Genomic DNA, 27,429 nt, shown 5'->3' on the forward strand with positions numbered 1-27,429 from the left:
CTATATAGCCTCTCTACTGTATATAGCCTCTCTACTGTATATAGCCTCTCTACTTTATACAGCCTCTCTACTGTATACAGCCTCTCTACTGTATTTAACCTCTCTACTGTATATAGCCTCTCTTCTGTATATAGCCTCTCTACTGTATATAGCCTCTCTACTGTATATAGCCTCTCTACTGTATATAGCCTCTCTACTTTATACAGCCTCTCTACTGTATACAGCCTCTCTACTGTATTTAACCTCTCTACTGTATAGAGCCTCTCTACTCTATATAGCCTCTCTACTGTATATAGCCTCTCTACTGTATATAGCCTCTCTACTGTATATAGCCTCTCTACTGTATATAGCCTCTCTACTGTATATAGCCTCGCTACTGTATGTAGCCTCTCTACTGTAAATAGCCTCTCTTCTGTATATAGCCTCTCTACTGTATATAGCCTCTCTACTGTATATAGCCTCTCTACTGTATATAGCCTCTCTACTTTATACAGCCTCTCTACTGTATACAGCCTCTCTACTGTATTTAACCTCTCTACTGTATAGAGCCTCTCTACTCTATATAGCCTCTCTACTGTATATAGCCTCTCTACTGTATATAGCCTCTCTACTGTATATAGCCTCTCTACTGTATATAGCCTCCCTACTGTATATAGCCTCCCTACTGTATATAGCCTCTCTACTGTATATAGCCTCTCTACTGTATATAGCCTCTCTACTGTATATAGCCTCTCTACTGTATATAGCCTCTACTGTATATAGCCTCTCTACTGTATATAGCCTCTCTACTGTATATAGCCTCTCTACTGTATATAGCCTTGCTACTGTATATAGCCTTGCTACTGTATATACAGTGCCTTGCGAAAGTATTCGGCCCCCTTGAACTTTGCGACCTTTTGCCACATTTCAGGCTTCAAACATAAAGATATAAAACTGTATTTTTTTGTGAAGAATCAACAACAAGTGGGACACAATCATGAAGTGGAACGACATTTATTGGATATTTCAAACTTTTTTAACAAATCAAAAACTGAAAATTGGGCGTGCAAAATTATTCAGCCCCTTTACTTTCAGTGCAGCAAACTCTCTCCAGAAGTTCAGTGAGGATCTCTGAATGATCCAATGTTGACCTAAATGACTAATGATGATAAATACAATCCACCTGTGTGTAATCAAGTCTCCGTATAAATGCACCTGCACTGTGATATAGTCTCAGAGGTCCGTTAAAAGCGCAGAGAGCATCATGAAGAACAAGGAACACACCAGGCAGGTCCGAGATACTGTTGTGAAGAAGTTTAAAGCCGGATTTGGATACAAAAAGATTTCCCAAGCTTTAAACATCCCAAGGAGCACTGTGCAAGCGATAATATTGAAATGGAAGGAGTATCAGACCACTGCAAATCTACCAAGACCTGGCCGTCCCTCTAAACTTTCAGCTCATACAAGGAGAAGACTGATCAGAGATGCAGCCAAGAGGCCCATGATCACTCTGGATGAACTGCAGAGATCTACAGCTGAGGTGGGAGACTCTGTCCATAGGACAACAATCAGTCGTATATTGCACAAATCTGGCCTTTATGGAAGAATGGCAAGAAAGCCATTTCTTAAAGATATCCATTAAAAGTGTTGTTTAAAGTTTGCCACAAGCCACCTGGGAGACACACCAAACATGTGGAAGAAGGTGCTCTGGTCAGATGAAACCAAAATTGAACTTTTTGGCAACAATGCAAAACGTTATGTTTGGCGTAAAAGCAACACAGCTGAACACACCATCCCCACTGTCAAACATGGTGGTGGCAGCATCATGGTTTGGGCCTGCTTTTCTTCAGCAGGGACAGGGAAGATGGTTAAAATTGATGGGAAGATGGATGGAGCCAAATACAGGACCATTCTGGAAGACTCCTGATGGAGTCTGCAAAAGACATGAGACTGGGACGGAGATTTGTCTTCCAACAAGACAATGATCCAAAACATAAAGCAAAATCTACAATGGAATGGTTCAAAAATAAACATATCCAGGTGTTAGAATGGCCAAGTCAAAGTCCAGACCTGAATCCAATCGAGAATCTGTGGAAAGAACTGAAAACTGCTGTTCACAAATGCTCTCCATCCAACCTCACTGAGCTCGAGCTGTTTTGCAAGGAGGAATGGGAAAAAAATTCAGTCTCTCGATGTGCAAAACTGATAGAGACATACCCCAAGCGACATACAGCTGTAATCGCAGCAAAAGGTGGCGCTACAAAGTATTAACTTAAGGGGGCTGAATAATTTTGCACGCCCAATTTTTCAGTTTGTGATTTGTTAAAAAAGTTTGAAATATCCAATAAATGTCGTTCCACTTCATGATTGTGTCCCACTTGTTGTTGATTCTTCACAAAAAAATACAGTTTTATATCTTTATGTTTGAAGCCTGAAATGTGGCAAAAGGTCGCAAAGTTCAAGGGGGCCGAATACTTTCGCAAGGCACTGTAGCCTCTACTGTATATAGCCCCTCTACTGTATATAGCCTCTCTACTGTATATAGCCTCTACTGTATATAGCCCCTCTACTGTATATAGCCCCTCTACTGTATATAGCCTCTCCACTGTATATAGCCTCTCTACTGTATATAGCCTCTCTACTGTATATAGCCCCTCTACTGTATATAGCCCCTCTACTGTATATAGCCCCTCTACTGTATATAGCCCCTCTACTGTATATAGCCCCTCTACTGTATATAGCCTCTCTACTGTATATAGCCTCGCTACTGTATATAGCCTCTCTACTGTATATAGCCTCTCTACTGTATATAGCCTCTACTGTATATAGCCCCTCTACTGTATATAGCCCCTCTACTGTATATAGCCTCTCCACTGTATATAGCCTCTCTACTGTATATAGCCTCTCTACTGTATATAGCCCCTCTACTGTATATAGCCCCTCTACTGTATATAGCCCCTCTACTGTATATAGCCCCTCTACTGTATATAGCCCCTCTACTGTATATAGCCTCTCTACTGTATATAGCCTCTCTACTGTATATAGCCTCTCTACTGTATATAGCCTCGCTACTGTATATAGCCTCTCTACTGTATATAGCCTCTCTACTGTATATAGCCTCGCTACTGTATATAGCCTCTCTACTGTATATAGCCTCGCTACTGTATATAGCCTCGCTACTGTATATAGCCTCTCTACTGTATATAGCCCCTCTACTGTATATAGCCCCTCTACTGTATATAGCCTCTCTACTGTATATAGCCTCTCTACTGTATATAGCCCCTCTACTGTATATAGCCTCTCTACTGTATATAGCCTCTCTACTGTATATAGCCTATCTACTGTATATAGCCTCTCTACTGTATATAGCCCCTCTACTGTATATAGCCCCTCTACAGTATATAGCCCCTCTACTGTATATAGCCCCTCTACTGTATATAGCCTCTCTACTGTATATAGCCTCTCTACTGTATATAGCCTCTCTACTGTATATAGCCCCTCTACTGTATATAGCCCCTCTACTGTATATAGCCTCTCTACTGTATATAGCCCCTCTACTGTATATAGCCTCTCTACTGTATATAGCCTCACTACTGTATATAGCCTCTCTACTGTATATAGCCTCTCTACTGTATATAGCCTCTCTACTGTATATAGCCCCTCTACTGTATATAGCCCCTCTACTGTATATAGCCCCTCTACTGTATATAGCCCCTCTACTGTATATAGCCTCTCTTCTGTATATAGCCTCTCTACTGTATATAGCCTCTCTACTGTATATAGCCCCTCTACTGTATATAGCCCCTCTACTGTATATAGCCCCTCTACTGTATATAGCCCCTCTACTGTATATAGCCTCTCTACTGTATATAGCCTCTCTACTGTATATAGCCTCTCTACTGTATATAGCCTCTCTACTGTATATAGCCTCTCTACTGTATATAGACTCTCTACTGTATATAGACTCTCTACTGTATATAGCCTCTCTACTGTATATAGACTCTCTACTGTATATAGCCCCTCTACTGTATATAGCCTCTCTACTGTTATTTTCAAATGTATTTTTGCTGTTTTATTTCTTTACTTACCTAACACACACACACACACACACTCACACTCACACACACACACACACACACACCTTTTTTTCACCATTGGTTAGAGCCTGTAAGTAAGCATTTCACTACACCTGTTGTATTCGAGCGCACGTGACAAATTAACTTTGATTAGGTTTGACTTTAGAATTGCATTGGGGGGCGTCCTTATTTCACTGTACAGCCTTTAACCTATGGATTGTGGATCAATGACATGGGGTATCAGTCTACTCCGTGACACCCAGAGATACATTAGCGTCGTAGCTCTTATTGCGGGACCCACATTTATTGTTAACCCATGTGTATTGAACACTTTTTCCGATGGAAAAACAACACTGCGTGAATGTTTTTGGAATGTGATAACGTCTAAGGAGGACGTTGGGAATTGAGTAGACTGATACCCCTTTTCATTGATCCCCCAATCCTTAGGTAAAAGCTGTACAGTGCAATGTGAATGTCAATACACACAATAGGCTGACTGGGGGAGGTGATTTCACACAGCCACAGTCCCGCAATAAGAGCTACAACGCTATTATTTGCATCAACTCTTCACAGTTGTGTTCTGTGGGTGTCACCGAGTCGAATGATATCCCATTTCATTGCTCCACATTACAACACTCCAACCTTGTTTAACATCATCTAGTCTATGTCATGATTCCACCAATTGTAACCTTCTGCGTCCCTTTCAAAGGGAGACTTTTATTTTGAAAGCCAACCGCAAATTCAACTTTTGTGCCTAATCCTTATTGTGGCTAGCTTCACAACACATAACCCGGTCCGGTCGAGCCTCACTAGCCAGATGAAGTTAGCTGTCTGCTCATAACGTTAGCTTTGGGCAACAGGGTTAAGTAGCTGGCTAGCTTTTTATTTTCATGAGCTGAAGTTCAATTTCAATAGGCGAACAACAAGTGGCAACCTAGCTAATACTTAACTCACAAGGATTCCTAAATCATTGCTAAGAATAATGAAAGTGACAGCAGGTTCTACTGGTCATTTGTTTTCAGGCTGGTTGTATTGGTGATAGCCGTGTACCAAGCTAAAGCTAGCAAACAAGCTAAAGCTAGCAAACAAGCTAAAGCTAGCAAACAAGCTAAAGCTAGCAAACAAGCTAAAGCTAGCAAACAAGCTAAAGCTAGCGACCCCAGAAGTTGCGGTCGAACAAATGATAGCAAACAAGCTAAAGATAGCAAACAAGCTAAAGCTAGCAAACAAGCTAAAGCTAGCGACCCCAGAAGTTGCGGTCGAACAAATGATGCTTTATTACCAACGCGGTATTGTAAACACATCGTTCGTGGCCGGTGTTTGCTTGTTTGCATACTGTTTTTTTTACAGCTTTGACATTGCTACTGATAGTAGTAGTGGTGCCGCTTGGCATGAAAACAAGCATATTCAGAACACACACTATTCTGTAATAGAACTGTTTTTTACAGCTTTGACAGTGCTACTGATAGTAGTAGTGGTGCCGCTTGGCATGAAAACGAGCATATTCAGAACACACACTATTCTGTAATAGAACTGTTTTTTACAGCTTTGACAGTGCTACTGATAGTAGTAGTGGTGCCGCTTGGCTCGCACGAGCATATTCAGAACACGCAACATTCTATAATAGAAATGTGGTATTCGACGTGTCAAATTAAAAGCTTATTTAACGCGTCAAATAGTGCTATTTGGCGTGTATCTTTCTTTGACACCAAACGGCGTTCCATAGTATGTTGTGAAGCTATTACTGTGTAACTCCGGTAGGGCAACATTTGGTAACGTTAGTGTGTACTGGTGCTCGTCCAGTCGCGAAAGCCAACATCATCCACGACAGAGAACGGTTGATTGTCAAGGGCAGTGAATTCCACTATCTTGGAGTTATTAATGGATTTCGCCTTTGTTTTGTCTCACTGAAATGTTCTTACTCTTTCAAATGACTGCTCAACAGGTTGACTGCTCAACAGGTTGACTGCTCGACAGGTTGACTGCTCGACAGGTTGACTGCTCGACATGTTGACTGCTCGACAGGTTGACTGCTCGACAGGTTGACTGCTCGACAGGTTGACTGCTCGACATGTTGACTGCTCGACATGTTGACTGCTCGACATGTTGACTGCTCGACATGTTGACTGCTCGACAGGTTGACTGCTCGACAGGTTGACTGCTCGACATGTTGACTGCTCGACATGTTGACTGCTCGACATGTTGACTGCTCGACATGTTGACTGCTCGACAGGTTGACTGCTCGACAGGTTGACTGCTCGACAGGTCGACTGCTCGACAGGTCGACTGCTCGACAGGTCGACTGCTCGACATGTCGACTGCTCGACAGTCGACTGCTCGGCAGTCGACTGCTCGAGCATGACATGTCGAGCAGTCGACTGCCGAGCAGTCGACATGTCGAGCAGTCGACATGTCGACTGCTCGACATGTCGACTGCTCGACATGTCGACAGGTCGACTGCTCGACAGGTCGACTGCTCGACAGGTCGACTGCTCGACTGCTCGACAGGTCGACTGCTCGACCTGTCGACTGCTCGACCTGTCGACTGCACTGCTCGACCTGTCGACTGCTCGATCCACACAGCAGACATTGTGGGCGAGGAATACGTGTAGCGCAACATTTTATGTGGCGTCTTTACGTCATATGCCTACGTTATATTGGTATGCACTTCAGCTTTGACGTCGGTTTTGCAAATCGCCGTTACAACTAGTTATCGGGCCGATACCGATGTTGGCATTTTTAGCTAATATTGTCCGATTCCGATATGTTCTCCGATATATCGTGCATCCCTCGTCTGTTTGTGTCTGTGAGTATCTTTATCTCTGAGGTACAAAGTGTGTTGTGATGGGACAGACAGGATGTGATTTGCTCAGTAAATGGTACTCACTTCCTGTGCACCCAGCCCCAGGATTAGGGTTGCAGACGGAGTGTATGGCTCTGACCGGGGTTCGGGTTAGTCCTCTCCAGAACAGACAGAGTTGAGAGGGCTCTGATTTAATGACGGCGACTAAATGGGCCCTGACCTTCCCTCCCGAAGCTTCCCAGTCCCATCACCTCCATCAACACCATTCTCATCATGAGCCTCAAATAGAACCACACACACAGGGTGAACTGCTTGGTTCACAGGGTCAGGTTCAGATCATGTATAAAAGACAAACAGCTTTTAAGGAGGACGCCGCCTGCTGACAGGGTGTGGTGTCAGGGGTCCAGCTGTGTGTGGTGTCAGGGGTCCAGCTGTGTGTGGTGTCAGGGGTCCAGCTGTGTGTGTGGAGTCAGGGGTCCAGCTGTGTGTGTGGAGTCAGGGGTCCAGCTGTGTGTGTGGTGTCAGGGGTCCAGCTGTGTGTGTGGTGTCAGGGGTCCAGCTGTGTGTGTGGTGTCAGGGGTCCAGCTGTGTGTGTGGAGTCGGGGGTCCAGCTGCGTGTGGTGTCGGGGGTTCAGCTGTGTGTGTGGTGTCGGGGGTCCAGCTGTGTGTGGTGTCGGGGGTCCAGCTGTGTGTGGTGTCGGGGGTCCAGCTGTGTGTGGTGTCAGGGGTCCAGCTGTGTGTGTGGAGTCAGGGGTCCAGCTGTGTGTGTGGAGTCAGGGGTCCAGCTGTGTGTGTGGAGTCAGGGGTCCAGCTGTGTGTGTGGAGTCAGGGGTCCAGCTGTGTGTTGTGGAGTCAGGGGTCCAGCTGTGTGTGTGGTGTCAGGGGTCCAGCTGTGTGTGGTGTCGGGGGTCCAGCTGTGTGTGGAGTCAGGGGTCCAGCTGTGTGTGTGGAGTCAGGGGTCCAGCTGTGTGTGTGGAGTCAGGGGTCCAGCTGTGTGTGTGGAGTCAGGGGTCCAGCTGTGTGTTGTGGAGTCAGGGGTCCAGCTGTGTGTTGTGGAGTCAGGGGTCCAGCTGTGTGTGTGGTGTCAGGGGTCCAGCTGTGTGTGGTGTCAGGGGTCCAGCTGTGTGTGGTGTCAGGGGTCCATCTGTGTGTGGTGTCAGGGGTCCATCTGTGTGTGGTGTCAGGGGCCCAGCTGTGTGTTGTGGTGTCAGGGGTCCAGCTGTGTGTGTGTATTGAGAGGGGTCCAGCTGTGTGTGTGGTGTCAGGAGTCCATCTGTACCCTGTGTGTGTGTTTCGCCATACGGTCTGATAGAGATGATGTCATGATGCAGAGAATCACAACCAGTGACACATCCATCCTGGGTTAGATAACACCAGTAGGGCCCTACACACACACACACACAGTACACACACAGTACACACACAGTACACACACAGTACACACACAGTACACACACAGTACACACACACACAGTACACACACACACAGTACACACACACACACACAGTACACACACACACACACACACACACACAGGGCTACATTACCAGAAACCCGAGCTCTCCCGCCCTGTGCATGCTGTCATGAGGAAAATAATCGATTTAAATTAAACTGACTGGCTGTGTCAACACCCTTGTCCTGCGTTTTCACGTTATAGTAACCCGTTTACAACACAGCTGTTTTGCGTGTTGTTGGTAGACTTCCCGAACTCCCCTCTAAATACGCTATGTCCTAGGCAATATGATGCAACGTAGACCATACCAACCTCTAAGATGGGGGTGCCGATCAGATACCCCTTACGACAAAACAGCATGACCATGTTTTCCTTATATCTCTTAAGGTCTCTCCCATATATGAAGTGGATGGTTGTATCAAGGTATTTTAAATTGATTAAATTTAAAGGTATTTTAAATTGTTAAATTGATAGACGTTGTGACCCCCCCCCCTTTAACTCAGTGTGTATTACACACAAACAGTTGTTTGCCCTACATACAGAAACCAGCAACAATAAGATATTGTAATGCACGTTGGAAATATAGACCTGTAAACACACAGATACAATAAGGTAGAAATATCAACTATGATTATTTATGATGAACTTTGTTTTTTTTGGTAGCTGTTACTATAAAAAACTTTCCAAGTGAAATCTTCTCTCATTCGGTCCTGACACACATGCATACCGTATTGCACTTTAAAAATTGTATTTATTTATTTTGTGGCTATTGTGAATCTGCTCTAAGAAAAACACTGCCTAAACTAGGGCTCTATAAAACCTGTTTTATTTTTTACCAAATTCAGTTTTCTTAGTTTTGTTTTTCCAGGTTTCACATTTTTTCTCTCCATTTTTCACTCTCAAAATCATATATATATTTTTTTCTTTCTCCACAACATTTGATGTTCTAAGTTCTCAACAATGCTGAAACGACATCAGGAGACCTCTTTTCAGATCTGGGAAAAATCTGAGGTAATGTTGAATATTGGGTGTAGTTACCCTTTAATTCCACCGTGCGGCCAGCCAGAGACCATTGTTCAGGCTAGCAACGTTTCTGTAGCGCTCATGTGATTGCAGAGTTTGCTAAACAAAATGGCCGCCAGATTGAGGCAAATAATCATGATATCATTCTGCTCGGTAGGCATACGCTACATTGTAGTTAACATTTTAATTGAGAAGGTTTTTGGGAAAGCCTTCCAATCTACGAGCAGACGGTTATCATTAGCATTATCGCTAACGGCTGCAAAGTGTAGACTAGACATACGAACAGACGGGCATTCCGGAATTCCGTTTTAATGTCTGAATTCCGTTTTAAAGTCTGGATTCTGTGATTCCGTCAGCCATTTCTACAACACAGATTTTATAGGGCCCTACTAAACTCAAAGTGCAGAATAATAACTTGGCTGGAGTGGGGGTGGGTTAAATCAAAGCACTTAGTCAGTTGTCTGCCCTATATACAGAAACAAACAACATTAGGATATCGTAATGCACCTTAAACTATAGACAAACTACAGACAAATTTCCAAGTCAAATTTCCTCTCATTCAGTGCTGTATGGTCCTGCCTGACAAAAATACACTATAAATACAAAAGTATGTGGACACCCCTTCAAATTAGTGGATTCGGCTATTTCAGCCACACCCGTTGCTGACAGATGTATAAAATCGAGCACACAGCCATGCAATCTCCATAGACAAACATTGGCAGTAGAATGGCCCGTACTGAAGAGCTCAGTGACTTTCAACGTGGCGCCACCTTTCCAACAAGTCAGTTTGTCATATTTCTGCCCTGCTAGAGCTGTCCCGGTCAACTGTGAGTGCTGTTATTGTTAAGTGGAAACATCTAGGAGCAACAATGGCTCAGTCGCGAAGTGGTAGGCCACACAAGCTCTCAGAACGGGACCGCCGAGTGCTGAACCGCGTAAAAATCGTCTGTCCTCGGTTGCACCACTCACTACCGAGTTCCAAACTGCCTCTGGAAGCAAGTTCAGCACAATAACTGTTAGTAGGGAGCTTCATGAATTGGGTTTCCATGGCTGAGCAGCCTCACACAAGCCTAAGATAACTATGCGCAATGCCAAGCGTCGGCTGGAGTGGTGTAAAGTTCGCCACCATTGGACTTTGGAGCAGTGGAAATGGGTTCTCTGGAGTGATGAATCACACTTCAACATCTTGGCAGTCCGACGGACGAATCTGGGTTTGGTGGATGCCAGGAGAACGCTACCTGCCACAATGCATTGTGCCAACTGTAAAGTTTGGTGGATTAGGAATAATGGTCTTGGGCTGTTTTTCATGGTTCGGGCCCCTTAGTTCCAGTGAAGGAAACTCTTAATGCTACAGCGTACAATGACATTCTAGAAGATTCTGTGCTTCCAACTTTTTGGCAACAGTTTGGGGAAGTCCCTTTACTGTTAAAGGATGACAATGCCCCCCCCCCCCCCCCCCCCCCCATGCACAATGTGAGGTCCATACAGAAATGGTTTGTCAAGATCGGTGTGGAAGAACTTGACTGGCCTGCAACGAGCCCTGACCTCAACTCCATCGAACACCTTTGGGATGAATTGGGCCGCTGACTGCGAGCCAGGCCTAGTTGCCCCAGAAGAGTGGGGCAATTAGGCCTGGCTCCACAGATGAACGTTGGAGCTCTGTCAGAGTGACCATCGGGTTCTCAGTCACTTCCCTGACCAAGGGCCCCCTTACTCAGCAAAGGGGGGGACCAATTGCATATTAATGCCCATGCTTTTGGAATGAAATGTTTGACGAGAAGGTGTCCTCGTACTTTTGGTCATGTAGTGTAATTTAATCTCTGAGAAATTAACCTAATTGATTGCATCCATATCGGCCATATTCATTTATAGGATTCATATAATATTGAATAATTCTAGTACCCAATGTCAGATTTGGACCGAACCTTTTTCTAACAATGAGTTAGACAAGAGGAATCCAAAGAAATGGTCAAACACCACCCGCGGACCCACCCAAACCCCACATCAACAACAACAACAATGAGTTAGACAAGAGGAATCCAAAGAAATGGTCAAACACCACCCGCGGACCCACCCAAACCCCACATCAACAACAACAACAATGAGTTAGACAAGAGGAATCCAAAGAAATGGTCAAACACCACCCGCGGACCCACCCAAACCCCACATCAACAACAACAACAATGAGTTAGACAAGAGGAATCCAAAGAAATGGTCAAACACCACCCGCGGACCCACCCAAACCCCACATCAACAACAACAACAATGAGTTAGACAAGAGGAATCCAAAGAAATGGTCAAACACCACCCGCAGACCCACCCAAACCCCACGTCAATACCACCCTAACAATGATATACGGTGCATTCAGAAAGTATTCAGACCACTTGACTTTTTCCACATTTTGTTACGTTACAGCCTTATACTAAAATGGATTCAATCGTTTTTTCCCCCCCATTACTAATCTATACAGAATACACCATAATGACAAAGCGAAAGCAGGTTTTTAGAATTTTTGCAATTGTTAAAAAATATATACATAACTGAAATGATATTTACATAAGTATTCAGACCCTTTACTCAGTACTTCGTTGAAGCATCTTTGGCAGCGATTACAGCCTCTTGGTTTAAAGGAGCCTGCTGCCTGTCTGTCTGTTTTGTTGTACACCAGCATCAATTCCTCTCTGTCTGTCTACTGCTATGATCATTCCTCTCTGGAGAGAACAGCTCTGTTCTTATCTCTGGTGGAGGGAAAGTGAGAGGAGGGGGGGGGGGGGGGGAGAGTAACAGGAGAGTGGTGGAAGTAGGGGGGTGGAGGGAGAGGGAGGGAGAGGGCGAGAGAGGGGTGGGTGGGTGGGTGGATGGATGGAGAGAGGGAGAGAGAGGGGGTGGATGTGAGAGGGGAGGGAGAAAGAGGTGGGGGGAGGGAAGGAGGAAGAGTAACAGGAGACAGAAAAAAGAGGAAGAGGGTGGGTGGAGGGAAAGTGTGCTAGAGAGCTCTGGGAGTCCCTACTGACCTGACATCCAGCCCTACATGATGGGGTATGAAACCATGTAACACTGAACTACTACAATGGGGTATGAAACCATGTAACACTACGCTCCTGAACTACTAAAATGGGGTATGAAACCATGTAACACTGTACTACTACAATGGGGTATGAAACCATGTAACACTACGCTCCTGAACTACCACAATGGGGTAGTTGGGGGATGAGCATGATGATGAGCTCTCATCTATTTCTTTATGTTACCCTACTGTCCTGGCTACTACCCTACTGTACCGACTACTACCCTACCCTACTGTACCGACTACTACCATACTGTACCGACTACTACCCTACCATACTGTACCGACTACTACCCTACTGTCCTGACTACTACCCTACCATACTGTACCGACTACTACCCTACTGTCCTGACTACTACCCTACTGTACTGTACCGACTACTACCCTACCATACTGTACCGACTACTACCCTACTGTACTGTACCGACTACTACCCTACCGTACTGTACCGACTACTACCCTACCGTACTGTACCGACTACTACCCTACTGTACCGTCTACTACCCTACTGTACCGACTACTACCCGACCGTACTGTACCGACTACTACCCTACCGTACTGTACCGACTACTACCCTACTGTACCGTCTACTACCCTACTGTACCGACTACTACCCTACTGTACCGACTACTACCCTACTGTACCGACTACTTCTCTACCGACTACTACCCTACTGTACCGACTACTACCCTACTGTACCAACTACTACCCTACTGTACCAACTACTACCCTACTGTACCGACTACTACCCTACTGTACCGACTACTACCCTACTGTCCCGACTACTACCCTACTGTACCGACTACTACCCTACTGTCCCGACTACTACCCTACTGTCCCGACTACTACCCTACTGTCCCGACTACTACCCTACTGTACCGACTACTACCCTACTGTACCGACTACCCTACTGTACCGACTACTACCCTACTGTACCGACTACTTCTCTACCGACTACTACTCTACCGACTACTACCCTACTGTATTTTTCCTAGCCACAATGAATGGTTTTACCACAGTGGTCACCAACCTTTTTCCTAATCAAGATCACTTTCTGAGTCAAAATGAGAGCAGAGATCTTACCACTTTTTAACGTGAGCCTTTTTGTAACATTAACCAATTAAAAACAGTTCTGTAGCAATGAGGTTTGTGCAGTAGGCTATAGGCCCAATACATTATCACCACATATTGGCTGTGCTTGAATTGCCCTGCCAATGTTGTTCTTCTCAGACCATTTTTAATTGATTTATATATATATTTTTTTTTAAAGGTATTCGATCACACTGGTAATAGATAATTTGTTATGTTCCTCGTGAGGCCCAGCTGAGTGAACATAGTAATTTAGCTTTATTTAAAAAATATATATAACTGGACTGATGGCCTCCATCTGATGGGAAGTCGGAGTGAGGGAGGCAGGGAGGTGAAGGAGGGAGGGAGGGAGGGACGGCGGGCGGGAGGTGAGGGAGGGCGGGAGGTGAGGGAGGGAGGGACGTGAGGGAGGGACGGTGGGAGGGATGGCGGGCGGGCGGGCGGGAGGGGAGGGAGGGAGGGACGGCGGGCGGGAGGGAGGGAGGGAGGAAGGGACGGGAGGTGAGGGAGAGAGGGAGGGCGGGAGCAGCAGTGAGTCTGCCTCTCAACCGACTCACCGTCCCTCTGCTGAGAAATGGAGAAAAACTAAAGTCGTACTGCATTATTTCTGTCTCGTGTTTGAATTGGTGCACGAGACAGGCTGAGTTTCAACAACTTACTGTGTCACTGATACGGAACATCTCGTGCACCAATTCATGTTTGTTACTCCTCTGAGCAGAGTAAGTGAAATATTCCTCGATTATAAAAAATTTAAAAAAAAGACACAAGCTGCTAATAATAATAACAACAACAACGCAATCTTATCAGAACTGTGATGTATGTACATGTGTCTGAGGGTGGCGCTGTTACTAATTACTACATTCGATCATCTGTACTTACACTTGACCCATGACATCTGATAAACAAGGTTTTTCTCCCCGCATTCAAGCCTCAGTGTGCTGTTATGGTACACGGTGTCAGGGGTTAGAAAGTAACACAAGGAAAGCTTAACATTCTGAAACACGGAACAAATGAGACCACCTACTACTCTGAACCTAGAGAGAAATCTATCCCACATGAGACCAGCAACTACTCTGAACCTAGAGAGAAATCTATCCCACATGAGACCAGCAACTACTCTGAACCTAGAGAGAAATCTATCCCACATGAGACCAGCAACTACTCTGAACCTAGAGAGAAATCTATCCCACATGAGACCAGCAACTACTTTGAACCTAGAGAGAAATCTATCCCACATGAGACCAGCAACTACTCTGAACCTAGAGAGAAATCTATCCCACATGAGACCAGCAACTACTCTGAACCTAGAGGGAAATCTATCCCAAAAGACTGAGTTTCAACAACGTACTTGTGTCACTGATACGGAACAGAATTGTGTGTGGAATCACAGAATACTCAGAGAACCAGATCTCCTGCTAGCTAGAGCAATTACACAAGTGAGCCAGAGCCAACTGAACATGCTCCATGATGACGTCAACGACGAAGATCCTTACACAGCTCTCCTTGAGTACAGAAACACACTCCTGGATGGAGTAGGTATCTCTCCTGCACAACTGCTAAGTCCTGGATGGAGTAGGTATCTCTCCGGCACAACTACTAAGTCCTGGATGGAGTAGGTATCTCTCCGGCACAACTACTAAGTCCTGGATGGAGTAGGTATCTCTCCAACTACTAAGTCCTGGATGGAGTAGGTATCTCTCCAACTACTAAGTCCTGGATGGAGTAGGTATCTCTCCTGCACAACTACTAAGTCCTGGATGGAGTAGGTATCTCTCCTGCACAACTACTAAGTCCTGGATGGAGTAGGTATCTCTCCTGCACAACTACTAAGTCCTGGATGGAGTAGGTATCTCTCCGGCACAACTACTAAGTCCTGGATGGAGTAGGTATCTCTCCAACTACTAAGTCCTGGATGGAGTAGGTATACTAAGTCCTGCACAACTACTAAGTCCTGGATGGAGTAGGTATCTCTGCACAACTACTAAGTCCTGGATGGAGTAGGTATCTCTCCTGCACAACTACTAAGTCCTGGATGGAGTAGGTACCTCTCCGGCACAACTACTAAGTCCTGGATGGAGTAGGTATCTCTCCAACTACTAGGTCCTGGATGGAGTAGGTATCTCTCCAACTACTAAGTCCTGGATGGAGTAGGTATCTCTCCAACTACCAGGTCCTGGATGGAGTAAGTATCTCTCCAACTACTAAGTCCTGGATGGAGTAGGTATCTCTCCTGCACAACTACTAAGTCCTGGATGGAGTAGGTATCTCTCCAACTACTAAGTCCTGGATGGAGTAGGTATCTCTCCTGCACAACTACTAAGTCCTGTATGGAGTAGGTATCTCTCTTGCACAACTACTAAGTCCTGGATGGAGTAGGTATCTCTAACGTTTGTCCCCATCGTCTCTCTGTCTCTCTAACGTTACACATTTACCGTGCTAGTGAAGTGAGCCAGAGCCAACTGAACATGCTCCATGATGACGTCGAGGTGCTCGTTTCACAAGGTGCATAAGCGAAAGAAAACACAGAAATATATATTTATTTTTTTGAAAGACAAAGAACATGCAACAGCTAGTAGAAGAGAGGTCGCAGGGAGAAGGACAAACACGAACCAATGAAAAGTGTCCAGCATACAGTCAGATAGGCAAAGCATGTCACAGAAAACAAATCATTATACCAAAATGTGCTCCTCACGCACACCGACAGATACCTGTTTGGAAAAACAGATCCTGGTGGAGTCAAGACCAGTCTCTCCAGAAAGCACCAGGCAGACTGTAGAGAATGCGGATGAGACTACAGAGATACAGTCTCCATGTGATATACAAACCAGGAAAGGAGATGCACATCGCTGATGCATTGAGCCCGAGCCCATACCCGAAGGAACAGAGAGAGAAATTGGTGGATGGTGAGCTGGATGTAAACTACATCGTTTATCAACTTCCTGTTTCAGAAGAGAAAATGCAGCAATTCAAAAAACAGCAACAGCAGAAGAAGATGAGTGAAGACTGGTCACAGAAACCTTTTTAAAATTTTTTTTAAAAGGATGGCGAGACACGAGAGGGAACGTTGCCAAAAAAATAGACAATTGCTCGACCTTCAGAGAGGACTTGACATACTCTGATGGACTGCTGTTCAAAACTTCCCCGTTCCTCAGATAATGAGAGAAGAAATTGTGGGGGAAAAAATCCATGAAGAACACATGGAAATCGTAAAAATGTAAGGAACAAGCAAGGGATGTTCTGTTCTGGCCAGGAATGAATAAACAGATTTGAAGATGTAACAAAAGTATGCAACACACACAACAACAACAACCAAAGAAGCCATCTCTTCCAGCCCCGGAGAGCCATCTCATCCAGCCCCAGAGAGCCATCTCAGAGCCGTCTCTTGTCTCATCCAGCCCCAGAGAGCCGTCTCATCCAGCCCCAGAGAGCCGTCTCATCCAGCCCCAGAGAGCCATCTCTTGTCTCATCCAGCCCCAGGGAGCTCTTGGGCCAAAGTTGGAGTGGACCTCTTCCATTACAACGACCCAGAACATCTACTGTCTGTGAATTACTACTCAAAATACCCAGAAATCTCTGAGCTCAGTAGGACAACAAGTAAACACATTATTACAGCACTAAAATCAATTTCGGCAAGGCACGGGGTGCCCGACGTTTTGTGCTACGACAATGGAGGAAATTTGAGCCAAGAAATGTCAGATTTCTCTACCAGCTGGGAGTTCAAACATGTTACGTCGAGCCCTAGATTTCCACAGTCAAACGGCCAAGCTGAGAGAGCAGTTCAGACTGTGACGAACCTGTTGGAAGAAAAGGACGAGACGGCAACGAAGATCCTTACACAGCTCTCCTTGAGTACAGAAACACACTCCTGGATGGAGTAGGTATCTCTCCTGCACAACTACTAAGTCCTGGATGGAGTAGGTATCTCTCCTGCACAACTACTAAGTCCTGGATGGAGTAGGTATCTCTCCTGCACAACTACTAAGTCCTGGATGGAGTAGGTATCTCTCCTGCACAACTACTAAGTCCTGGATGGAGTAGGTATCTCTCCTGCACAACTACTAAGTCCTGGATGGAGTAGGTATCTCTCCTGCACAACTACTAAGTCCTGGATGGAGTAGGTATCTCTCCTGCACAACTACTAAGTCCTGGATGGAGTCGGTATCTCTCCTGCACAACTACTAAGTCCTGGATGGAGTAGGTATCTCTCCTGCACAACTACTAAGTCCTGGATGGAGTAGGTATCTCTCCTGCACAACTACTAAGTCCTGGATGGAGTAGGTATCTCTCCAACTACTAAGTCCTGGATGGAGTAGGTATCTCTCCAACTACTAAGTCCTGGATGGAGTAGGTATCTCTCCAACTACTAAGTCCTGGATGGAGTAGGTATCTCTCCAACTACCAGGTCCTGGATGGAGTAGGTATCTCTCCAGCTACTAATGGGAAGAAGGCTGAAGACAAAAGATTCTGACATCAAAGACCTTGTTAAAGCCAGGACTCTATCATCATGTCAAGCTACCGTCTCACAAGCAGACAACAGAGACAAAAACAACACTTTGACCAAGGCACACGTAAGCTTTCAGTCATGGAAGGTGAAAGAATCACGATCAGACAAGACAACAAATGGCAACCAGCAACTTGGAAAACATGACCAGCCAAGGTCATGCACAGTGCAAACATGACCAGCCAAGGTCATGCACAGTACAAACATGACCAGCCAAGGTCATGCACAGTGCAAACATGACCAGCCAAGGTCATGCACAGTGCAAACATGACCAGCCAAGGTCATGCACAGTACAAACATGACCAGCCAAGGTCATGCACAGTACAAACATGACCAGCCAAGGTCATGCACAGTACAAACATGACCAGCCAAGGTCATGCACAGTGCAAACATGACCAGCCAAGGTCATGCACAGTGCAAACATGACCAGCCAAGGTCATGCACAGTGCAAACACCAAACGAGAAAATCAACAGAAGAAGCCGGAGACACCGGTTAAAAACGCATGAAACAACAGACCCAGAGAGACACTCAGAAACCATAATGGACTTCCCTTATCCTGTGGAAAGAGAACCTGAAACAACTGTCAGCCTGGAAGAGAACCACTCACCTGTGTGTTCTCCAGCACCATCAACACCATCAGCATCAACAGCACCATCAACACTATCAGCACCACCAACACCACCAGCACAACTAGCACCATCAGCGCCACCAACACCATCAACACCACCAGCACTATCGACACCATCAGCACCACCAGCATCATCAACACTATCAGCACCACCAACACCACCAGCACAACTAGCACCATCAGCGCCACCAACACCATCAACACCACCAGCACTATCAACACCATCAGCACCACCAGCATCATCAACACTATCAACACCACCAGCACCGTTATCAACACCATCAGCGCCACCAACACCATCAACACCACCAGCACTATCGACACCATCAGCACCACCAGCACCATCAGCGCCACCAACACTATCAACACCACCAGCACCGTTATCAACACCATCAGCGCCAAAACAAACAGTGGAAAGCAACAATGTAAACACTGATATCCCAGAGAAATCAACTCGTTATGGAAGACCTATCAGAATGCTCCCGGTACTAAAAAGACTGTTAAAAGGAAGAAAACAATAAATAAAACCTTGAAAAGACATGAATAATCAAATAATATATATATATTTTTAAAAAGTTTTCCATATTGTTTGCAATGTGAAACACTAAAGTTGAAAAAACTTTTTTTGTTTTTGTTTTGAAGGAAACTAAATAGTTTATGAAAGGGAGATGGACGTGTACTTCCCTGGAGTGCCTGAGGGTGGCGCTGTTACTCATCGCTGTTACTCGCATCCCTGCCTCACCGTGCCGTTTATATTACAAGAACACTTTGCTGTACTCACTCGTTCGTTGCAGCTGCAGTGCTGTCGTACGTGTATTTTAAGGCGTTGATTTAGTGCCGGATAACAACTTTAAACATGAACTCGCTCGTAAAAAACAGCAGCTATTTTGCTGTATTCCTTGGGTCTGTGTCTCCAGTCGTGGTTTTGAATTCTCACAGGATAAACTTTATGTATGTTTCTTTTTAAACATTTGATGGCTCGAGGGAACTGTGCAGACACGATTATTTTGGAGCTTTCTGATTGGCCAGTGGTAGGTCTATAGGTGCACTTGATTCGTTCTCTAGGCCTGCCAGGTGGGCGGAGTTCTACCTTCAGACACATGAAATGGTTCAACGTGGGAACACTTTGCCTTCCTGCTGCTGCTGAATCAAGTGCACCTACCGCCAACAGCCTGAAACGAAGACAACTAAATAGGAACGGAAGGATTTATCGTTGGGTTTTTTACAGAAATGTTTGGTGATCGACTAGGAGTGCCTTGGAGGTGAAACCAACTAACCTCCTCTAGGGTTGATGAAACCAACTAACCTCCTCTAGGGTTGATGAAACCAACTAACCTCCTCTAGGGTTGATGAAACCATCTAACCTCCTCTAGGGTTGATGAAACCAACTAACCTCCTGTAGGGTTGATGAAACCAACTAACCTCCTCTAGGGTTGATGAAACCATCTAACCTCCTCTAGGGTTGATGAAACCAACTAACCTCCTGTAGGGTTGATGAAACCAACTAACCTCCTGTAGGGTTGATGAAACCAACTAACCTCCTGTAGGGTTGATGAAACCATCTAACCTCCTGTAGGGTTGATGAAACCAACTAACCTCCTGTAGGGTTGATGAAACCAACGAACCTCCTGTAGGGTTGATGAAACCATCTAACCTCCTCTAGGGTTGATGAAACCAACTAACCTCCTGTAGGGTTGATGAAACCAACTAACCTCCTGTAGGGTTGATGAAACCAACTAACCTCCTGTAGGGTTGATGAAACCAACTAACCTCCTCTAGGGTTGATGAAACCAGCTAACCTCCTGTAGGGTTGATGAAACCAACTAACCTCCTCTAGGGTTGATGAAACCAACTAACCTCCTGTAGGGTTGATGAAACCAACTAACCTCCTCTAGGGTTGATGAAACCAACTAACCTCCTGTAGGGTTGATGAAACCAACTAACCTCCTGTAGGGTTGATGAAACCAACTAACCTCCTGTAGGGTTGATGAAACCAACTAACCTCCTGTAGGGTTGATGAAACCATCTAACCTCCTGTAGGGTTGATGAAACCAACTAACCTCCTCTAGGGTTGATGAAACCAACTAACCTCCTGTAGGGTTGATGAAACCAACTAACCTCCTGTAGGGTTGATGAAACCATCTAACCTCCTGTAGGGTTGATGAAACCAACTAACCTCCTGTAGGGTTGATGAAACCAACTAACCTCCTGTAGGGTTGATGAAACCAACTAACCTCCTCTAGGGTTGATGAAACCAACTAACCTCCTGTAGGGTTGATGAAACCAACTAACCTCCTCTAGGGTTGATGAAACCAACTAACCTCCTCTAGGGTTGATGAAACCAACTAACCTCCTCTAGGGTTGATGAAACCAACTAACCTCCTGTAGGGTTGATGAAACCAGCTAACCTCCTGTAGGGTTGATGAAACCAACTAACCTCCTGTAAGGTTGATGAAACCAACGAACCTCCTGTAGGGTTGATGAAACCAACTAACCTCCTGTAAGGTTGATGAAACCAACTAACCTCCTCTAGGGTTGATGAAACTAATGGTTTGTAGAGTTGAAAGGGGCGGCAGGGTAGACTAGTGGTTAGAGTGTAGAGGCGGCAGGGTAGACTAGTGGTTAGAGTGTAGAGGAGGTAGGGTAGCCTAGTGGTTAGAGTGTAGAGGCGGCAGGTTAGCCTAGTGGTTAGAGTGTAGAGGAGGCAGGGTAGCCTAGTGGTTAGAGTGTAGAGGAGGTAGGGTAGCCTAGTGGTTGGAGCGTAGAGGCGGCAGGGTAGCCTAGTGGTTAGAGTGTAGAGGCGGCAGGGTAGCCTAGTGGTTAGAGTGTAGAGGCGGCAGGGTAGCCTAGTGGTTAGAGTGTAGAGGCGGCAGGGTAGCCTAGTGGTTGGAGCGTAGAGGCGGCAGGGTAGCCTAGTGGTTAGAGTGTAGAGGAGGCAGGGTAGCCTAGTGGTTAGAGTGTAGAGGTGGCAGGGTAGCCTAGTGGTTAGAGTGTAGAGGCGGCAGGGTAGCCTAGTGGTTAGAGTGTAGAGGAGGCAGGTAGTCTAGTGGTTAGAGTGTAGAGGAGGCAGGTAGCCTAGTGGTTAGAGTGTAGAGGCGGCAGGGTAGCCTAGTGGTTAGAGTGTAGAGGCGGCAGGGTAGCCTAGTGGTTGGAGCGTTGGACTAGTAACCGGAAGGTTGCAAGTTCAAACCCCCGAGCCGACAAGGTGCAAATCTGTTCCTAGGCCGTTATTGAAAATAAGAATTTGTTCTTAACTGACTTGCCTAGTTAAATAAAGGTTAAATAAAGGTCTCTCTCTCTCCTTCTCTCTCTCTCGTCCTCTCAGCCTAACAAACCACACCTATTTTCTCTTCCTCTCCTCTCTTCTCTCCTCTCTTCTTCCTCTTCTCTCCTTCTCTCCTCTCTTCTCACCCTCTCCTCTCTTCTCCCTCCCCCTCTCCTCTCTTCTCCCTCCCCCTCTCCTCTCTTTTCCTGTCCTCTTTCCAAAACACACTTCTACCCTCTTCTTCTTGCTGTCTCTCCAAAGCATTCCTCTTTTCTGAGTGTTTTCCACCTCTGTGGTCTGTTGAGTAAAGGCGGGATGTCAGAACTAGGCCAAGCCCACGAGGCATGGGGCGTCACTTCTCAACACGGCATCAATAAAACACTTTGGCTAATCTCTGGAGCGTTGTCGTAGGTGATTTAACGTCACTTCACCATGATGTCATGTGTTTTGTTGTTGTTGTTTTGTTTTGTCGTTAGCTAAGCCTGTATTTCAAAACACTTGTCTTGGACACTATGCATCTGAGAGGTAGCCTAGTGACTTGGGTCAGTTATAAACGTATCTATATCTAGGGGGAAAGGCTATGCCATGACTCTTAAGTTGCTTTTTAATGTTTTTATAAAATGTCTGTTAAATACACATTAAATGTTCATTAATTGAAAAAAGACTCCACATCTCTGTCCCTGGACACCAACTCATAATGTGTAACTATTTGCATTCCCAGCGTAGGTTTTCTGGCATCTTTCTGACGTTAGTCTCTCTGTCTCTCTGAAGTTCGTCTCTCTGTCTCTCTGAAGTTTGTCTCTCTGTCTCTCTGAAGTTTGTCTCTCTGACGTTAGTCTCTCTGTCTCTCTGAAGTTTGTCTCTCTGTCTCTCTGACGTTTATCTCTCTGTCTCTCTGAAGTTTGTCTCTCTGACGTTTGTCTCTCTGACGTTTGTCTCTCTGACGTTAGTCTCTCTGTCTCTCTGAAGTTAGTCTCTCTGTCTCTCTGACGTTTGTCTCTCTGTCTCTCTGACGTGTATCTCTCTGTCTCTCTGAAGTTTGTCTCTCTGACGTTTGTCTCTCTGACGTTTGTCTCTCTGACGTTAGTCTCTCTGTCTCTCTGAAGTTTGTCTCTCTGTCTCTCTGACGTTTATCTCTCTGTCTCTCTGAAGTTTGTCTCTCTGTCTCTCTGACGTTTATCTCTCTGTCTCTCTGAAGTTTATCTCTCTGTCTCTCTGACGTTTGTCTCTCTGACGTTAGTCTCTCTGTCTCTCTGAAGTTTGTCTCTGTCTCTCTGACGTTTATCTCTCTGTCTCTCTGAAGTTTGTCTCTCTGTCTCTCTGAAGTTTGTCTCTCTGACGTTTGTCTCTCCGTCTCTCTAACGTTTGTCCCCATCGTCTCTCTAACGTTTGTCCCCATCGTCTCTCTAACGTTTGTCCCCATCGTCTCTCTAACGTTTGTCCCCATCGTCTCTCTAACGTTTGTCCCCATCGTCTCTCTAACGTTTGTCCCCATCGTCTCTCTAACGTTTGTCCCCATCGTCTCTCTAACGTTTGTCCCCATCGTCTCTCTAACGTTTGTCCCCATCGTCTCTCTAACGTTTGTCCCCATCGTCTCTCTAACGTTTGTCTCCATCGTCTCTCTAACGTTTGTCCCCATCGTCTCTCTGTCTCTCTAATGTTTGTCCCCATCGTCTCTCTAACGTTTGTCCCCATCGTCTCTCTGTTTGTCCCCATCGTCTCTCTAACGTTTGTCCCCATCATCTCTCTGTCTCTCTAACGTTTGTCCCCATCGTCTCTCTAACGTTTGTCCCCATCGTCTCTCTAACGTTTGTCCCCATTGTCTCTCTGTCTCTCTAACGTTTGTCCCCATCATCTCTCTGTCTCTCTAACGTTTGTCCCCATCGTCTCTCTAACGTTTGTCCCCATCGTCTTTCTAACGTTTGTCCCCATCGTTTGTCCCCATCGTCTCTCTAACGTTTGTCCCCATCGTCTCTCTAACGTTTGTCCCCATCGTCTCTCTAACGTTTGTCTCTCTGTCTCTCTTCCAGGTGCAGCTGCAGGTGCACCCCAACCTGTCAGCCACGGAGGGCGCTCTGCAGCACATCGAAGAGCTGATCCTGCAGCTGCTCAACATGCTGTGTGTGGCCCAGCCGCGCTCTGTACAGGACGTGGAGGTGAGGATACCTGGTCGCTATGCTGTAATGTTGATACCTGATCGCTATGCTGTAATGTTGATACCTGGTCACTATGCTGTAATGTTGATACCTGGTCGCTATGCTGTAATGTTGATACCTGGTCGCTATGCTGTAATGTTGATACCTGGTCGCTATGCTGTAATGTTGATACCTGGTCGCTATGCTGTAATGTTGATACCTGGTCGCTATGCTGTAATGTTGATACCTGGTCGCTATGCTGTAATGTTGATACCTGATCGCTATGCTGTAATGTTGATACCTGGTCGCTATGCTGTAATGTTGATACCTGGTCGCTATGCTGTAATGTTGATACCCGGTCGCTATGCTGTAATGTTGATACCTGGTCGCTATGCTGTAATGTTGATACCTGGTCGCTATGCTGTAATGTTGATACCTGATCGCTATGCTGTAATGTTGATACCTGGTCGCTATGCTGTAATGTTGATACCCGGTCGCTATGCTGTAATGTTGATACCTGGTCGCTATGCTGTAATGTTGATACCTGATCGCTATGCTGTAATGTTGATACCTGGTCGCTATGCTGTAATGTTGATACCCGGTCGCTATGCTGTAATGTTGATACCTGGTCGCTATGCTGTAATGTTGATACCTGGTCGCTATGCTGTAATGTTGATACCTGATCGCTATGCTGTAATGTTGATACCTGGTCACTATGCTGTAATGTTGATACCTGGTCGCTATGCTGTAATGTTGATACCTGGTCGCTATGCTGTAATGTTGATACCTGGTCGCTATGCTGTAATGTTGATACCTGGTCGCTATGCTGTAATGTTGATACCTGGTCGCTATGCTGTAATGTTGATACCTGGTCGCTATGCTGTAATGTTGATACCTGGTCGCTATGCTGTAATGTTGATACCTGGTCGCTATGCTGTAATGTTGATACCTGGTCGCTATGCTGTAATGTTGATACCTGGTCGCTATGCTGTAATGTTGATACCTGGTCGCTATGCTGAAATGTTGATACCTGGTCGCTATGCTGTAATGTTGATACCTGGTCGCTATGCTGTAATGTTGATACCTGGTCGCTATGCTGTAATGTTGATACCTGGTCGCTATGCTGTAATGTTGATACCTGGTCGCTATGCTGTAATGTTGATACCTGGTCGCTATGCAGTAATGTTGATACCTGGTCGCTATGCTGTAATGTTGATACCTGGTCGCTATGCTGTAATGTTGATACCTGGTCGCTATGCTGTAATGTTGATACCTGGTCGCTATGCTGTAATGTTGATACCTGGTCGCTATGCTGTAATGTTGATACCTGGTCGCTATGCTGTAATGTTGATACCTGGTCGCTATGCTGTAATGTTGATACCTGGTCGCTATGCTGTAATGTTGATACCTGATCGCTATGCTGTAATGTTGATACCTGATCGCTATGCTGTAATGTTGATACCTGGTCGCTATGCTGTAATGTTGATACCTGGTCGCTATGCTGTAATGTTGATACCTGGTCGCTATGCTGCAATGTTGATACCTGGTCGCGATGCTGTAATGTTGATACCTGGTCGCGATGCTGTAATGTTGATACCTGGTCGCGATGCTGTAATGATGATACCTGGTCGCTATGCTGTAATGTTGATACCTGGTCGCTATGCTGTAATGTTGATACCTGGTCGCTATGCTGTAATGTTGATACCTGGTCGCTATGCTGTAATGTTGATACCTGGTCGCTATGCTGAAATGTTGATACCTGGTCGCTATGCTGTAATGTTGATACCTGGTCGCTATGCTGTAATGTTGATACCTGGTCGCTATGCTGTAATGTTGATACCTGGTCGCTATGCTGTAATGTTGATACCTGGTCGCTATGCTGTAATGTTGATACCTGGTCGCTATGCTGTAATGTTGATACCTGGTCGCTATGCTGTAATGTTGATACCTGGTCGCTATGCTGTAATGTTGATACCTGGTCGCTATGCTGTAATGTTGATACCTGGTCGCTATGCTGTAATGTTGATACCTGGTCGCTATGCTGTAATGTTGATACCCGGTCGCTATGCTGTAATGTTGATACCCGGTCGCTATGCTGTAATGTTGATACCCGGTCGCTATGCTGTAATGTTGATACCCGGTCGCGATGCTGTAATGTTGATACCCGGTCGCGATGCTGTAATGTTGATACCCGGTCGCGATGCTGTAATGTTGATACCCGGTCGCGATGCTGTAATGTTGATACCCGGTCGCGATGCTGTAATGTTGATACCCGGTCGCGATGCTGTAATGTTGATACCCGGTCGCGATGCTGTAATGTTGATACCCGGTCGCGATGCTGTAATGTTGATACCCGGTCGCGATGCTGTAATGTTGATACCCGGTCGCGATGCTGTAATGTTGATACCCGGTCGCGATGCTGTAATGTTGATACCCGGTCGCTATGCTGTAATGTTGATACCCGGTCGCTATGCTGTAATGTTGATACCCGGTCGCTATGCTGTAATGTTGATACCCGGTCGCTATGCTGTAATGTTGATACCTGGTCGCTATGCTGTAATGTTGATACCTGGTCGCTATGCTGTAATGTTGATACCTGGTCGCTATGCTGTAATGTTGATACCTGGTCGCTATGCTGTAATGTTGATACCTGGTCGCTATGCTGTAATGTTGATACCTGGTCGCTATGCTGTAATGTTGATACCTGGTCGCTATGCTGTAATGTTGATACCCGGTCGCTATGCTGTAATGTTGATACCCGGTCGCTATGCTGTAATGTTGATACCCGGTCGCTATGCTGTAATGTTGATACCCGGTCGCTATGCTGTAATGTTGATACCCGGTCGCTATGCTGTAATGTTGATAACCGGTCGCTATGCTGTAATGTTGATACCCGGTCGCTATGCAGTAATGTTGATACCCGGTCTCTATGCTGTAATGTTGATACCCGGTCGCTATGCTGTAATGTTGATACCCGGTCGCTATGCAGTAATGTTGATACCCGGTCTCTATGCTGTAATGTTGATACTCGGTCGCTATGCTGTAATGTTGATACCCGGTCGCTATGCTGTAATGTTGATACCCGGTCGCTATGCTGTAATGTTGATACCCGGTCGCTATGCTGTAATGTTGATACCCGGTCGCTATGCTGTAATGTTGATACCCGGTCGCTATGCTGTAATGTTGATACCCGGTCGCTATGCTGAAATGTTGATACCCGGTCGCTATGCTGTAATGTTGATACCTGGTCGCTATGCTGTAATGTTGATACCTGGTCGCTATGCTGTAATGTTGATACCTGGTCGCTATGCTGTAATGTTGATACCTGGTCGCTATGCTGTAATGTTGATACCTGGTCGCTATGCTGTAATGTTGATACCTGGTCGCTATGCTGTAATGTTGATACC

The 27,429-nt window shown here is 45.7% G+C and overlaps 1 protein-coding gene across 1 annotated transcript in view; it reads left to right on the forward strand.

The window, feature by feature from the left end:
- LOC139375449 (son of sevenless homolog 2 (Drosophila)) overlaps positions 1 to 27,429 on the forward strand; it is a 112,080-nt gene that overhangs the window by 21,784 nt on the left and 62,867 nt on the right. Inside the window, exon 2 of the mRNA XM_071117245.1 lies at positions 23,918 to 24,043. Coding sequence (XP_070973346.1) covers positions 23,918 to 24,043 — 126 coding nt within the window. The remainder of the gene's footprint in view (positions 1 to 23,917; positions 24,044 to 27,429) is intronic.

The sequence above is a fragment of the Oncorhynchus clarkii genome, chromosome 19 (assembly GCF_045791955.1).
Source record: "Oncorhynchus clarkii lewisi isolate Uvic-CL-2024 chromosome 19, UVic_Ocla_1.0, whole genome shotgun sequence".
In the NCBI taxonomy this organism is placed as follows: domain Eukaryota; kingdom Metazoa; phylum Chordata; class Actinopteri; order Salmoniformes; family Salmonidae; genus Oncorhynchus; species Oncorhynchus clarkii.